This window comes from Centruroides vittatus, unplaced genomic scaffold, assembly GCF_030686945.1.
Source record: "Centruroides vittatus isolate TY-2023 unplaced genomic scaffold, ASM3068694v2 contig_466, whole genome shotgun sequence".
NCBI classification, from domain to species: Eukaryota; Metazoa; Arthropoda; class Arachnida; order Scorpiones; family Buthidae; genus Centruroides; species Centruroides vittatus.
The window spans coordinates 522,644-538,778 of NW_027122260.1; the positions used below are offsets into that span (position 1 = coordinate 522,644).

The 16,135-nt window shown below is 29.2% G+C and overlaps 1 protein-coding gene across 1 annotated transcript in view; it reads right to left on the bottom strand.

The window, feature by feature from the left end:
- Positions 1-16,135, bottom strand: part of LOC136977666 (sodium/potassium-transporting ATPase subunit alpha-like) — a 123,398-nt gene that overhangs the window by 76,502 nt on the left and 30,761 nt on the right. Inside the window, exons 2-3 of the mRNA XM_067273199.1 lie at positions 13,450-13,533; positions 13,118-13,177 (exon numbers count right to left, since the gene is read on the bottom strand). Coding sequence (XP_067129300.1) covers positions 13,118-13,177; positions 13,450-13,533 — 144 coding nt within the window. The remainder of the gene's footprint in view (positions 1-13,117; positions 13,178-13,449; positions 13,534-16,135) is intronic.

Sequence of the window (16,135 nt, forward strand, 5' to 3'; positions counted from 1 at the left end):
CGAATGTTCTAATATTGTTTGATTTTCACGACGTGTTCTGATTATATCGTTCGATTTTCATCGAATGTTCTAAAGAACAAAGGTCGAGAAAAACCGAACTAATCTGTTTAAATTTGAAAACTGAATGTGTTCTAACATATTACCCTTTTTCTTTTTTCTTTTTTTTTTCCCCAGAGCCTGTAAATCTTGCATGCAACGTGCAAGATTTTCTCTTGTTCTCCATTGTTACTTAACACTTTGGTACTTAAATTTGGTACCCTAACTGTGTACCAAATTTCAACTTTCAACTCCTAACCATTTTAGCAAAATTATAGATTATTACATTACAGTCAACCTTACCCATTTTTGCAGAATGCATGAATTGGGTTCCTCCCTGTTTCCAGACTAATTACAGAATTTTTAGTTGGGTCTAAAAATATGTTCGATTTCCCGCAAAAACGAAAAAATGTCTTGCACATCGCTTTCTCTTAACAATTCCATTTTATGTAACATTTCCATTGTTGACATTTCCATTGTTACTTAACACTTCCATTGTTACTTGACACTTCCATTGTTGATGAAAGTGTTAAGACTTGATCCTGTCCCTCACCCCTGTGGGGAGGTATTTCGAAAAATCCCTTCTTAGTGTGCGTTCTCATGACGTAACCTAACTGTGTACCAAATTTCAACTTTCAACTCCTAACTGTTTGGGCTCTGCACTGATTATTATTATCAACTCGTCTCGATTATATATATAGATATTATATAAACTTAAACAGGAATTTATTTTTCTTCGCAATTTATTTATTTAATTTAAAATAAACAAGTTTATTCTATTAAATATTTATTGAACTAGAATGTTTATTTTCTTCGCAATTTATATATTATTTAATATACATAAATTTTAAATAAAGATTTAAAGCTGTTTTAATTCATTTATCTTCTTAAGTATGATGCTGAATTATGTAAACAATATTCAAGCAAAGTAACTATATCACTTATTTAAAAAATTAAATTTATAGCAGTATTTGATTTGAAAATAAATTTTTATATAAACACACAAAAACTTATTAATTACTTTTAGTAATTAATTAACATAACTTAGAAAAAAATAAAATTATAATTAGGAATTAAAAATATGTTTTTTGTTTAAACCCAAGTAAAATTTTAAATATTAATATCCAGAATATCAGCTTAAAAATTGATTTTAATAAATGTAGTGAATCTATGAAATGTTAAAATAAATTTTGGTTAAATAAGTGTGTTGTAATTTATGTATGAATGTCTGTATGTAAATTTTAAGCATATATATGCTCATGTATATAAATGTATCTTTTGAACATGTACAAAACAATATTACAGCAAATATTACAGAATAATAATAATAAATGGTAATAGAAGGATAACATTAAACTAAAACAGAAATTTTCCAATTCTTCAAAAGTTTTTAATTGGCAAATCTTTACTTGAACTTTCTCAATATTAGTAAAATATCTCTTTAAAGGACCAGAAAGATGATAATTATTGGAGATGAAATTTAGATTCTGTAGTTAGTTACATATTACTTAGATGTGTAGACAGAATGCACATGCACAGAATGCCACAATTAAAGGGTGTTCCAATTCAGTAAACCTAGGCCCTAGCTATATCCCGTGTGAGTTATTTTTCACTAAAATGAAATTTTCAATAAAAGTATAAACTGCTTTTGCTTTGCCTGTCTACTGAAATTCTCTCATTTGTATTTTTTACCCTCTAGACCTTCACTATTGCCTTCCCTACTATCTGTGCTGGTGACTTCACATCACTGCAAGGTGTATAGGAATGTTTCATCATGTATTTTCTGTTTAGAAAGATCCAAAGGTCAGCTGCATCTATTGTGAGGAAAGTTTTATTTTACAATCCAGTATACTAATCTCTTTTAAACATGTCTTTATTGCTCTATATGAAACATGCAGGTCATCAGAAGTCTGTTCCCTTCTGCTTTAGCATGAACTTCGGTAATAATGTTGCTTAAAAACCAGTGACGTGCCGTGACATTTGATGATAGGGAAGCTGTGTTTCTGTAAGAAGCCGACTTTCAGGGGCAATCAATTAATTGCGCATCAGGGCCCGTTCATATTCGTTTGTTCGATAAGCCAGTAAAAACCGTATACTTCTTTAAATGTATTTTTAATAGATTATCTGACGTACTTAATGAATAACAGAGGTAATTATACTGAACTTTCTTATTAGATTCAAGAAATTCCCTACGCCCTCTAAATGCCAATTCTCGCTTTGAGAAAAAACATATAACATCTATTAATTTAGATATATCTATTAATCGTAATTATCTTGTTATAATTTTCAATATTTATTTTATATTGTCTACCAATGTTAAATTCTATTCCTCTTTGATTTCCAAATTGCTTCAATTTTACGAAAGAATCGTCATTCGTCATAAATTTTATCGTCAAAATGTCGAAATTTTTTGTTGACGTATTTATATTTAATTTAGGCATCGGTCTTTCTCTTTTAATAATGTTTTCTTTTTCATTATATGGTCTTGAGCCAAAACTTTTTTAAAATAAATTTTTGAATCACTAGCCACGATATAAGGGCTAAAATTAAAATTATCAGAAAAACTTACTTGGTAAAACAAAATGTGTGACGAATATACGTACCTAGTACAAAAAATTCTTCAATTGTATGAATATACTTTTAATGAAACTTATAATTAAATATAACTTTGTGAAGAAACATACATAAAAATAACAAAATATTCTTTACTTTTTAAATCTTAAAACAATCTACTTAGTGAAATACTGTAGCTCCCTACGAGTGGCTAATGAATGGAATCAGAGATGGTCCAGGTAGGTGTGTCCGTGCCAAATTCCGAGGGTGCCAATACCGGTCAATGTCAAATGCCTCTTTTGTCGCGTCACTAGTATATATCAAAGGACGCGACGGGGTTGTGTAGATTTTAAACGTTTCTCACCATACCTGTAAAAATCTAAATATGTTAAACTTAACAGATTGTCCGTCGTTCGTTTTCTAACTAATTCGTTTTAAGATCGAGTGTTCACGGAAATTTCCAAAATTTACAACTTTTCGGTCACTCTCATTGAACTGGAAAAATTTCTGTCTTTATTACATCTAATATTACGAAGAGATCAGACCCCACTGTACTCGGCAAAAGATTGGTTTAAGTAAAATTTCGGCTCTTTCACAGGGGTTTTATTTATGTTTCTAATTCCCTAATCGCTTAATTATTTAACTATTTCTTAAATAGAAATAAGTCAAAACCGGTTACTTTGTACTCGAATATCTGTAGTCTTGGGAAAGAAGTGGAAAGAAATTTTTATGACAACCGATACATAAATCGTAAATTTAAGGAAAATAAATTCTAGAGCTTTTTTTGTACCATTGTATGTCTCATTCATTAAATTTGGTTGTAAATGATGCTGCCAAAGTAACAGTTAATTTTTTATCACTGTACTAGAATTGTACACATTTTTTCTGCATCCCCTTACAGATGGGACATACTAAATCATAATATAACTGGTTTAACATTGAAATCCGTAAGTAATATAAGATGGGAGAGCAGAATAAATGCAGAATAAATATATCAAATATTTTAATGGATTTTTTTTTTTTTAAACTCCTGTCAACTATACAGAACTATCATAAAAACATGCCAGTAAATTCCTATCGGTTGGGTTAAGTTATAAATCTAGTCTACGGTGGGCAACCTTCTTTATAACGTGGGCAGAATAAATTTTACGTTTTTTTTCCGCGGGCTGTAGTAGTTAATTGACGCTTTCTTGTGACTCGTAATTTTTTTAGTCTGCAAATATGAAATAAATAAATAAAAAGTTAATTCCTACATTTATTTCTCTTATCGTTTTCGAAAATTACAAAGAATTGGAAAAATGACTATTAATTTTCCAATTTAATAATCTATTAAAGATCTCGCGGGCCGGATAGAAACTTTTCGCCAGCCGTAGCTGGCCCGCGAGCCAGGGTTGTCCGCCGTTAATCTAGTCTGCTCATGATTCACATAATCAGGCAAGGGTGGCCGAATATCTAGCAGGCGGCTAACAGCCCACAACTGCTCCGGGATATAAAGTCAGACTCTTTACACGTGTGTCGCTTCTACCAGCTAAACCGGGTGAGGTTGGTGCTCTGTAAACCGCATGTGCTAATGCCTGTATAATCTGGCTGATTGGAAACTGACCCGGTTTCGACACTCCTTCCGCCACCGAATCATTCGAATATACAATAGCAATCTTATCGTTTTTTTCACATGTAGTATAGAAATTTGTAAAAGATACATAATGCAGTTATAATAAAATATTAATTTTAATTAATGCAAAGTACGTTAAAATATGAAAATTTATATTTTATAAAATACAAGGGAAGGTCATTGGAAGGTGGAATCGGCGCTTCCATCGCTTCCAATGACGGCACGACACTGTTAAAAACTGAACGTATGTAAAGGCTGATTTACATGATAATACTACCACAACATTTTGCTGTTTGAAACTGCAATATGTGTAGAGTCTCATTTGAACAAGTTGCAAAAGTTTCTCAGAGAAAATGTAATCTAAGTTTTTCACTTGCTGTCGCATCATCAAACCAATCAATGACAATATCAGAATCACATTTATATCACATTCTTACCATTCTTGAGAGAAACAAATGCTCTTACAAGTCAGAAAAATTTGAAAGTTGTATTCTAGAATATCATGTAAACATCTCAATTGCTGACGAATTTTGTTTATGCATTTTTGGGTGTAACAAAATGTCTTTGGTAGTCATATTGTTTAACTCTTTAAGCTCTAAAAACAAATCAAATGTACCAACAAACATAAAATTTAATATATTTAAAACATATATAGATAAAATTAAAAGTAAAACTAGTAAAATAAAAAACCAGGAAAAAGAAGTACAACAGATAATCATTAAACATAAATATTTTTACTACCTTAAAAAATCATTAGATGAATAGATAAATAAAGTAATTAAAAATGAAAATAGAAATAAACATTTTGATAATGATTTTAAAAATGTGTGAAATTATATTCATAAATTATTTGAAAGATTAAAGAAACTATTAAATAATAAAATAAATTTAATAAATGACGTATTTAAAAAACATTTATATTATAGAAATAATAAAAAAATTGAAATAATATAAGAAAAGTAGTAGTATATTCTTTTCAATGTATTTGTGGACAAGATGAAATGTACATAAATGACAAGATGAAACAAAAAAAATAAACTAAAATTTGTATAAAGAAACATATCAGATCAATTAAAGGAAATTATGAAAATTCAGCAATAGCCAAGCATTGTAACAAAAAGGTGTGAAATTAATTTAAAAATATGATCAAAATAAAGAAAGAAGAAAAAATGAATTTAAAAGACAATTATTTGAACGTATTTATATAAAAAACAAGGTAATAGAATTAATGATCATTTAGGAAGAGAACTTCACTAATCGTGGAATAGTTTCATTTGTAGAGGGAATAATGTAAAAAAAAGTATTTAAAACAGAAGTAACAGTGAAAAAAATAATAGAAAGAAATAAGAATATGTAAAAATGTTGAATCAAAAAAACAGTCAACCCAGATCAGTGAGTGAAGAATTTTTGCATACAAAACTTAAATTTTTAATAGTTTTATAATTTTAATAGCAGATGAACCCAGCATTGCTTGGACAAAAAACTACAACAGCAAAGATTAAGATTATTAGATTATTTCATACTTCTAACACTTCTACAATATTATATTATAGTATTTGATTTATATTTACAAAGGTTATCTTATAAGAGTTTATCACACCAAGTCCCCAATCTAATATATTTTAAAAATTCTCTAAATTGTGTACAGTAGAGGAATAAAGAATTTTTAAAATGTGTTAGATTGGTCATTTGGTGTGATAAACCCTTACTTAAAATAATCTTTATAGTTATATAGCAGATCTTACCCAATTTCACCAGGTACAAGAATTAAGTCCCCCTCTTATGAGGCTAATTAGAGAATTTTTAGATGAATTTAAAAATATGCTTGATTTCCCACAAAAACACAAAAAAACACATCTAAAATAGTACAGTAAAAGCCAAGTTCTTCAGGATAATCCGTAACCTTCTCTCCCCCAAGGGAATTTCCAAAAAATTCCTTTTTAGTGTGCATTCTCATGGTGTACCCTAACTGTATACCAAATTTCAATTTTCAACTCCTAATCATTTGGGCTCTGCACTTATTATTATCATTATTATTACTATCTTCATTATATTATAAGATACAGGCATAAATTAAGAAACATTATGATAAGTATGTTATGCTATGTTTTATGGATGCTTTATGTTTGTATTACAGTAGTGTTGTATTAATACTGGACAGTAAAAAAAAATGTAAGTAATTTTATTTTATATCAAATATTGTCAGGTATTACCATTGTTTGAAAAAGTATTTATACAATTGTTAAAGAATGTTATAAACCTGCTGAAAAGGGGCCTACATGTCTGAAACACACAAAAAGAGTGAACAGTTGAAAATAAAGATTTTTTGTTTTGACTTTTGACTAAGACTTCCTCTCTTTGCTAATCAGAAACTACACCAGTAAAATAAGTCCAATTTATAAACAAGGTCCAAGTAAACAATATAAAAACAAAAAAGAAAAATATTAAGGACATAGAAGTAAAAAGAATTAAGCCTCTAAAAATGTTTTCTATTCATGTTCCTAAAGATTAAATTGTTTTTACCCCTTAGGTTACAAGGTAACTTGTATAGATAAACCTGTCAAACAACTTTTTAATTGGCTGATTTCATTTTGAGCAAATAAAGCTGATTTAGGCTGATTTTGTGTGTCAAGAGTTAAAGATACGGTCAGATTTCAATTCATCAGATCAATCAGACTGATTCTATATCAATTTTTCCATAGCAACTGTTGTTGGTTGTTCAACTAACCAGATAACTTCATGCACAAGGCCCCAAAAATCCTTAATCTGCCACTGCATACAGTAGATATTTATACAGTATAACTTTCCAATATTATTGTATTTTCTGTAAGGAAATATGCACTATCATTAAAGAGGTTGTCATCTTCCATGGTAGAAGTGTCTACATTAATATTATCTGGAATCAGCTTGTATATATTAAATTAATATGTGTAAGACATGGCATCCATAATAATTTTTGGGATGAAAGTCTATAAGTGATCCAGCCACTTACAAAAAATCAGATGTCAAATATGGAGTTTTGTGTCCAGAACTGTAGCAATGCATTGCAATTGGCAAGCGCCAAGGCTGTGAGGTGGGGACTAAAACACTAATGCATTGCTCAGGGCACAAAAAACATTGGTTTGATTAGGTTGGCTTTAAGACACCAACAGAAAGTGTTTGGCAATGTCTATATGTTCCTCTCAGGAGTTTCTTCACCTCTTCTATTATTTTCAATCATTCAAGCAGACTTCATATGATCTAGATCTCAAATTATTAGTATCTTGCCCTGAACATCATACTTTTTCTGACAACAATAAAGTCATGCTGATCATCTATGTAACTCCATTCCTGGGAAAATTTTTGAATTGAAATCACATGACTTTCAGTCTATATTGGAAGTTCAAATATAGTTAATCAGGCCTCCTGCCATTAAACTTTCCATATCTGGTCTCAACTTTTATTTACCTAACACCATTCTCAAGATTAAGGAAGGATAGACAGACAACAGACAGATATATGACAGTGGGAATTTACAGATCTACAATTTTTTCAATTGCAGCCCAATTAATATTATATATGTTTGGAGAGAGTGCTCTAATTTCTTGTAATTGTAAAAGCCTTACTGTCCTTAAATTCTAATATTATTGTTAATTGTCTACTTGGACTTTACTTATTAATAGGACTTTATACTGGTGTTTAAAGATTGGCACAGTAATGAGAGTTAGTTCAGGAAAGAACAAAATTTCTTTATTATATCACCTGTAGTAATAATTTCTCATTACTGTGCCAATCTTTAAACACCAGTATAAAGTCCTATTAATAAGTAAAGTCCAAGTAGACAATTAACAATAATATTGCTCTAATTTCTGTTTTATCTTCCTGGCTGTTGTCTGCATGGATAAAGCTGAAAATCAATGTTTCAAATTTTAAAAAACTATCAATGTGAGAAAATTTCAATCAGAACTGTAACTTTTCAATGATCAATGTGATAAAACAATAATTCAAGCACTAATAGAGGTAAGAAAAAATAGTATTATTTATATGTCTAGTTCTGAGACCAAATAAGTGAGAAAACATATGCAAGAAGGTTGCATCATTTCTATTATCATACAAAGGTAATGGAAATGGATGCAATGAGGTTTCACTGCATATATAAGAGAACTTCATTTTACTTTACTAATTCTATAATGACTTCAGATGGAGTTACTTTAATTTTAAAAATAAATTTTTAAAGAATAGAGTTGAGAGTGATTTTTTACTAATACATGTCAATTACTGAGATGTAACAAATATATTTTCAATGATTTACAAATATATTGGCTTTCTTTTTTGGGTTTCTTTGCAGAAAATAAGCCCTCTTGGCCCTTCTTTGGGTACATTTCTATATTGAAAACATTTCATAGTAAATTTGACTGTTATTATATCCTCTAGTTCAAAAAGTCAGATCATATTCTGCTGCTTATAATAATCAAAAGTATCAACATATTCCCAAGTTCCTAAACTTTATAAGTATCCCATTTAACCAGTTTATTCAAAAAATGTAGATTAAAAAACTAGATTGAAATTAACAGTTTATAATCTATTATAGTTTCCAAATTAAAATATATCGGCAAAGATAAATTAAAATTGATTCAAATTAAATTAGAAATCCATTCATTTATTATTAAAAATTGCCATTAATTAAATATTTTTGATAGGATTAATACAAAGGCTATTTTTTAAATAAGGTCCATTTTTTAATAAGAAGAAAAATACAGTAAATATCATTAAAATATATTTTTTTCCATATTCTACATACTTTTATCTACTTTTCTACATAATTTCCATCTTGTTTAAACATTTGTCATACCGCTCAACAATTTTTTAAATTCCGACTTCAAAGAAATCTGCTGCCTGTCAAAAAGCCCAATCCACGACTGCAGTTTTCACTTCTTCTTCGTCGTTGAAATGTTGACCACCAAGGAACTCCTTTAAGTATCGAAACAAGTGAAAATCACTGGGTGCAAGTCTGGACTGTGTGGATGATCGTATCAAGTCAAAACGATAAAGCACTGTTTAATCTTTTTGTTTTGTGATCGTCAGAAAGCAGTCTTGGAACGCACCGACAAAACAATTTTCAATAATTCAGTTTCTCCGAAACAATGGTATACAAAATTGATCTTGAAATCTGTGGAAATTCAATTGATAACGTTGAAATTGTGAATCGTTGGTCCTCTCGAATTTTGTTATCCACATCACGAATCAAATCTTCAGAAATCAGAGAAGGTCGGCCAAAACGTGGCTCATCAGGCACATTAACTGGCCCATCCTTGAACATTCTTACCCATTTTCAAACTTTACTGTCACTCATAGCATTATCACCGTAAACTTCACAAATCTGACAGTGAATTTCTGCTGCTGCCAAGTTTCTTGCATTCAAGAATCGAATAACAGATTGTATCTTACAGTCGGCAGGAGACTCAATTTTCTTAAACATTTTAAACTTCTACAGCTCAGCATACAGACAGACGATATGGCTGCAAATGGTGTCAAAATGCATGGCAAGCTTGCTCGGAGCAGAAGCGTATGCATACTGCCATGATTGCACATTATTCTCACTTTCATTCACAAACGGATCTTATTTAAAAAATAGCCCTCGTACCTATCGTGTCAATCCTATCAAAAATATCTTATTAATATATGTGTATAGGTCTATTTGAAATGATGAATAATTTTCATTCCAAGCTAGATCAAAAATTTAATGGCTGTTTACATTTAGGGTAAAATTTTAGCTATATTTTTAACTTATGAACTGATACTAAATTATGAGCAATTATTATTTAAGTAGGATCAATTTGCATAGCAAACTATATTTACTTGGAAGATATGAGCAAATACAATGTTAATAATGATATTTGACATGAAAAACAATTTCAATAAATAATCTAATCAAAATGTCTCATATCTAGAAATAAAAACGATATTTTTAATGTCTTCTATGTGAGCATAAAATTGCTATAATGGCCTTAACATACAGGAAAAATGGTAAAATGTTGTAAAAAAAAAAAAAGGCTTTAATACAACTGGGACAAGAAGCTTTAAAATCAGCAAGATATTTTTAATTTCCTACTGAATATAAATAACCTAAATCTAATAAAGTAAATTATACAGAATAATCAAAAAGTCATGCACATGTGTATTAGGAATCAATTTTATTCTGTGAGGTTAATGTACAAATATATAGAAAGTAGTAAAAGCAAAGTTTATAATATGATCTTTAAAACAAATAATAGCGAGGTTGAGGCCGAAGTTTTAAACGTAAAAACGTGTACATCGGACATTCAGCGCCACTTTCTTGTAAGCCCAGAAGTTTGACAATGGTGTTTGGAATGTCGAGCATCATTCCACTGACTTTCCAAACACCACTGTCAAACTTCTAAGCTTATAGGAAAGCGGCGCTGAACATCCGACGTACACGTTTTTGTGTTTAAAACTTCGGCCTCAACCTCACTAATGTTATTACAACATATATTCAAAATGGCCTCCTCATTCACAAATGCAGGCACCAGCTCTTTTTACCAGGTTTGATGCAACTTTGTGAAGTACCTGAAGATTAATGCTGGCAATTGCCATTATAATGTTTCATCTATTGTGAATGGGTAATTTTTGTACATGGCTCCTTTGAAATACCCCCGGATGAAAAATCTGGCAATCATTGGGCCATAATCCTTTAGATGTAAGACAGCTGTCAAGAATTCTCACAAGAACTGAAGAATCCAGACATTTCTGACAAAAGTTGTCTGCAACACATACATAAAAGCAATTAGTGAAATAATGCTCAACAATGAAAATCTTGTTCCTGGGAAAAAGACATTTCACTTCCTCAATGAACAAAGCTATACTGCAGCCAATTTTATGACTCATACAGAAGTCAAAGTTACTATCAATAGTTAGCAGTCACTAGTGTTACCTTATGGTGGGAGACATAATAAAAATAACTTAATACAATTTACACAAACTAATATTTTGATGTGTGCAACTTTTTGATCATTCTGTATATAAGACTAAATATAAACAGAGTTATAAAATTATATATTATAAAATGACATAAATAACATTTTTTCGTAAGTATATCTTGTAAAAATTTTATAACCAATTTTAACAACCATGCTAGAATACAATTTGCTTTTAAAGAATAAGCCAGATATAATGTTATAAATTTTGAAAAGCATAAATATCATATCTGACTTCTAAAAATAAAACTATCATATATTTTTAATTAATTTTTAAGCAGTATTTTAAAACAACTAACTTATTATAAATACTTTGTAATTATCATTGCTTTCATATGTGAAGATTTACATTAGTATCTTTTTGATCACTTTATTGCAAATATTGTTTTATTAACCAAATTGTTATCATTTTATTATGTGCAATGAATGTGTCAGGATTTTAGATTTTGTTCTTAGACAAGTTTAAATATAAATTTATCTTTTGCTTCTCATTTTTTATAATATATTATTTTTTAAATAAAAGATTTATTTTCAACTAATGTTGCTAAAATTATGTGTATATGAAAACATTTATCCACATTTTAAAATAATAGAATAGTTTCTTTACATTCAATAACATATGTATCATATATTTTTGAGCAATAAAGTATATGTGATAAATAAAATTCATGTCAACACAAAGAAAACAATCCAGAAAAATTGTAGACAGAAGATAATAATATTGCTCTGTATCGTCTAGTGATGAATATAATCACAAATATTAAAATATCACAATGAAAAATGCAAATACACTAATATAAGTACTTTATATTTGCACAGACATAAATTGTTCTCATCTTTTTGTTTTGTAATCTATAATGCATTAAATATATTTAAAAAGTGACATAAAAACAATAATACATAAAAATATTCCCAACATTTAATGTTTTTTAATTAAAATGAAAAATAAGTTCTTTAAAAATAACAAAAATTAAAAACAAATTGCTTTACTTCTTCATCTTTGAAGTTCATCTTTATTTACAAATTTCTAAATAATGATGAACTCCAGCAAAGGTTTTATTTCAAAGACATTTATATGTTTTTTAAAAGTAAAAATAAAATAAATGCTTTGTAATATAATACATTATGAAAGGTATTTTAAGCAATAAAAACTGTCAAATTACTATAAAATTATTATTATTATTTGTGAAATAATTAAAAAATCCTTTCACAAATAATAATAATAATAATAACAGTATGAATGTTACTTTATACAGTTCAGTGCTAAAAATAAAAATAAAATTATAATTCACATAAAAATTTATATGAATTTTAATTAATTTTTTTAATTATCAGATAAAACAAATCTCTGCTAAAATTTGCTTCTCACGAATTTAAGTGTCAAGATTCTTTCTGAAAATACTTATTACGACTTTTGGATAATGCAATTAAGTTCTAATTTATTACTATTACTAATACTAAAACTATAAAATACAAAATTCTGATTAGTAAATATAAATTCAACTACAGTAGAGTCCCATACAACGCACAAATAAAACAAGCAACAACCCTTGAATTTTGTCGATCAGAGGTATACTTTTTTTTTTTCAACTTATAGGCCAAAGTTTAAACGTTCATAAATTGTGTAATAATGCAGATTTCAATAACACGATTTCCTATAATGCGTAATGAATCCCCCACATTGTACAGGACTCTACTGTACTCAAAACTGGCTACACATTAATGAACACTGTCCAAATAACCAAGATCCAGCAAGAAAAAACTACAAGAGAGTAAACATTTTCATATGTGTTTAACAGGCATCATCACACTAACTGCATTTAGCCCAATGATGCCTGTTAAACACAAATGGAAATGTTTGCTCTCTCGTAGGTTCTTCTTGTTGGATCTTGGTTATTTGTAGTGTTTAGTAAATATAAATATATTATCAATTTTTGCTTACATTATTTAAGTTGGTCCCTAACCTTGCACATAGTTCATCCACTGTAATCACATGTTCATCCTAATTAAAAATAAAATTATCAAATAACTTATATATATATATATATATATATATATTTTTTTTTTTTTTTATTATATATATTATAAGACATATATTCATGAATATAAAAGTAAAATTTTGTTACTTTATTACCTGTATCCAGGTAGACAATATTAAATAATGTTATTTAATTGTATGTCACAGAAATATTCACATTATAGTCTACATTAAAAGTCTAGCTTCGATTAATTTATTTTTATATAATTGCATTATCTTCCATAAGAATTACATACCATATCAACCTCCTGCTTAAGATCTTCAAGATCGGGCTTCCCCTTCTTCCCTTTCTTACCCGGGGCATTGCGCTTTCCGTCTGCCTGAAAATTATATATTTATTTTTAAAAAAATGAATTTTTTAAATTTTCTTAATATCAATACTACTTATTTTATTTTTTTATTTTTGACTCTCTGCCCAGTGGACATTATAAAGCCATTTTTAATATTCATTATGAGTTCAGTTAGGCCCACAATAAAGATGGGCAGATGATGAGGGAGAGGACCCAATATATTCTGGACAAATTGCCCAAGAAAAATTCCTGGAGTTACTCTCTACAATCCCAGGTTCTTCAGAACGATAGGCTGATGAACCTGGTTAGATTAAGTTAGCCAATGCTAGAGACAGCAGAGTAAACCATTTTTGGCCAAATTTATTTATGTAAATTTCAAATAGGTCAAATGACAAAATATTCTTTTCACATATTGTATGTGCAATGTCCATAAATTAATACAGTATATTACATTTACATAAACGATATCAAATTGTAAACTTGGTTTTATCTATATCATATTTTATATTAGAAAGCACTAGAGACACATGGGCATAAGTTAGACATTGGGGATAAGGAATATAATAACATATATAGGCCTAACAGTAAAAGATGGATTGGCTATATTGCAAAGAAGAACATCAGAAATTATTGATTGATATCCTAGACACATTAAAAGAAAACTTAGTAGACTCAATCTTCTAGTAGACTATCAAACTCAATCAAACTTAGTAGACTATCAGTTAGATGGGAAAAACCAATTAATTATCAGAACATTGGAAATGTTAAAAAAAGAAAAGCTAGGAACAGAGAAAGCTGGCTTCTCTGCGACCTGCAGCTTTGGAAATGGTCCTGTTGATAACATAGATCAACTGAGTTATTAAATTAGGTAGCTTATCAATATTGTTAATATAAATATCTATTTTATCATTTTTACAACTTAAACAGTAATTTTTCTTCTTTTTAGAGTTAAATTTACTAGTCTATTGTTATTTAGATAATTTCATTCAAAAACACGATTTTGATCGCAATTTTTGACCAGTGTCCTCTTAACCCATAAGTACCCTTTGTATAACCTATACACTATATTTTAATAAATGACCTAAAAGTAACTTCTACCAAAATCAATGAATCTTAATATTTTCCATCTTTGGAGACTAACCTATTAGATTTGTTATTATTTATGTTTGATATAAACAACTACTGTATATAAAATTTAAAATAAATGTATAGTTATGCATTTATTCGACAATAAGCAATTAAGCATAATTTAAAAAATAATGGGATTGCCATGCATTCCTTATAATTCTTAACATAATCAATAAGATGATTGCATTTAAAAGTTTTTTAGTTGATTAAAGGAATAAAGAATTTACTGCATTTCATTTGGGAATATCATGATATTGCATCATCATCAACAGCAATTACATAACTATAAACGAACAACTATAAAATCAATAATCGAAGGAATCATTAAATAACAGACAAAAACAAAATCGCATTGTTGTCAGAAACTCATCACGATGGAAAAACTTCCATTTCTAATATCTGTCTTCTTAATGCTGAACATTTCCATGATATCTAGACTCTCCATTTTATATACTGCATTTTGATCTCTCCTGTGTAAACTCTATGAAATTTACCATATTAAAGCCTTCCCCCTTACACATTTCTTTCAATAATCTGATTTAATCCCATAATATATTTTGTTTCTTTAATCATTGATTTTTTTGGCCACGTTAATGACGTCTTTATCTTGTCGGATCAAGCTTCAATTCTATTTTATACAGGTATAGCTGTCGATCACGTAGAAATACCCATATCCGTGGAGGTGTTTGGAGGTAGAAAAAAAAGCATAGGAATATGTCAGAGTAATTTTGGAGGGGACTTCATCTCGTGAAGGGTCACATGTAGAGGTGTGGTTCCTTTGACTTTTTTGTTCCTATGAGTATGCTCTTACAGCTCTATTAAGGTCCCAAACGGCTCAATTCGGAGCTTGAATTGAGCCATAAAAATTACTTAAGTGTAAATAGTCTAAGATTACATTCAATACCACTTATAAAAATCCATCAGGAACGAGGTCCCAGCGACATTTAAAACTGCGTGTGGCGCCATCTGTTATGTTAATTTGTTTACAAAATTTTTTTTTATTTTTAATTATTATAAAATGGCGAAAAGCTTAATTTTGAGGGTAGGGATGGGTTTTTATAGAACATTGTAAATGCTAATAACGAGTAAAATCGTCATTAAATTTGACCTAATTCGAGGTATGACCAGGGCCGGATTTACATAAGGGCATTTGGGGCCTGTGCCCAGGGCCCCCACAAAATAGGGGCCCCCACAAAACTGAAAAAAAAATTATGTTTAAACATAATTTTTTTTTCTATTACCGCGACAGCCTAGTGTGGCCTAATCATGAGGGCAACAGGCAGAGAAAACCAAACCCGGGAAAAAACCTATGAAACATCGGAAAATTTCGGGAAAAAATTTCACATAGGTATTTTTCAGTTAAATTAAAATAATTCGTTTTACACAATAAAATATATGTCTGTTTACAATAACCTTATTTTTAAATGAAATTTACAACTTCCTAGTTCAAATCTAATTGAAAGTACAGTATTTCGTGTAAATTTTCTAAATCATCAAATTTGCC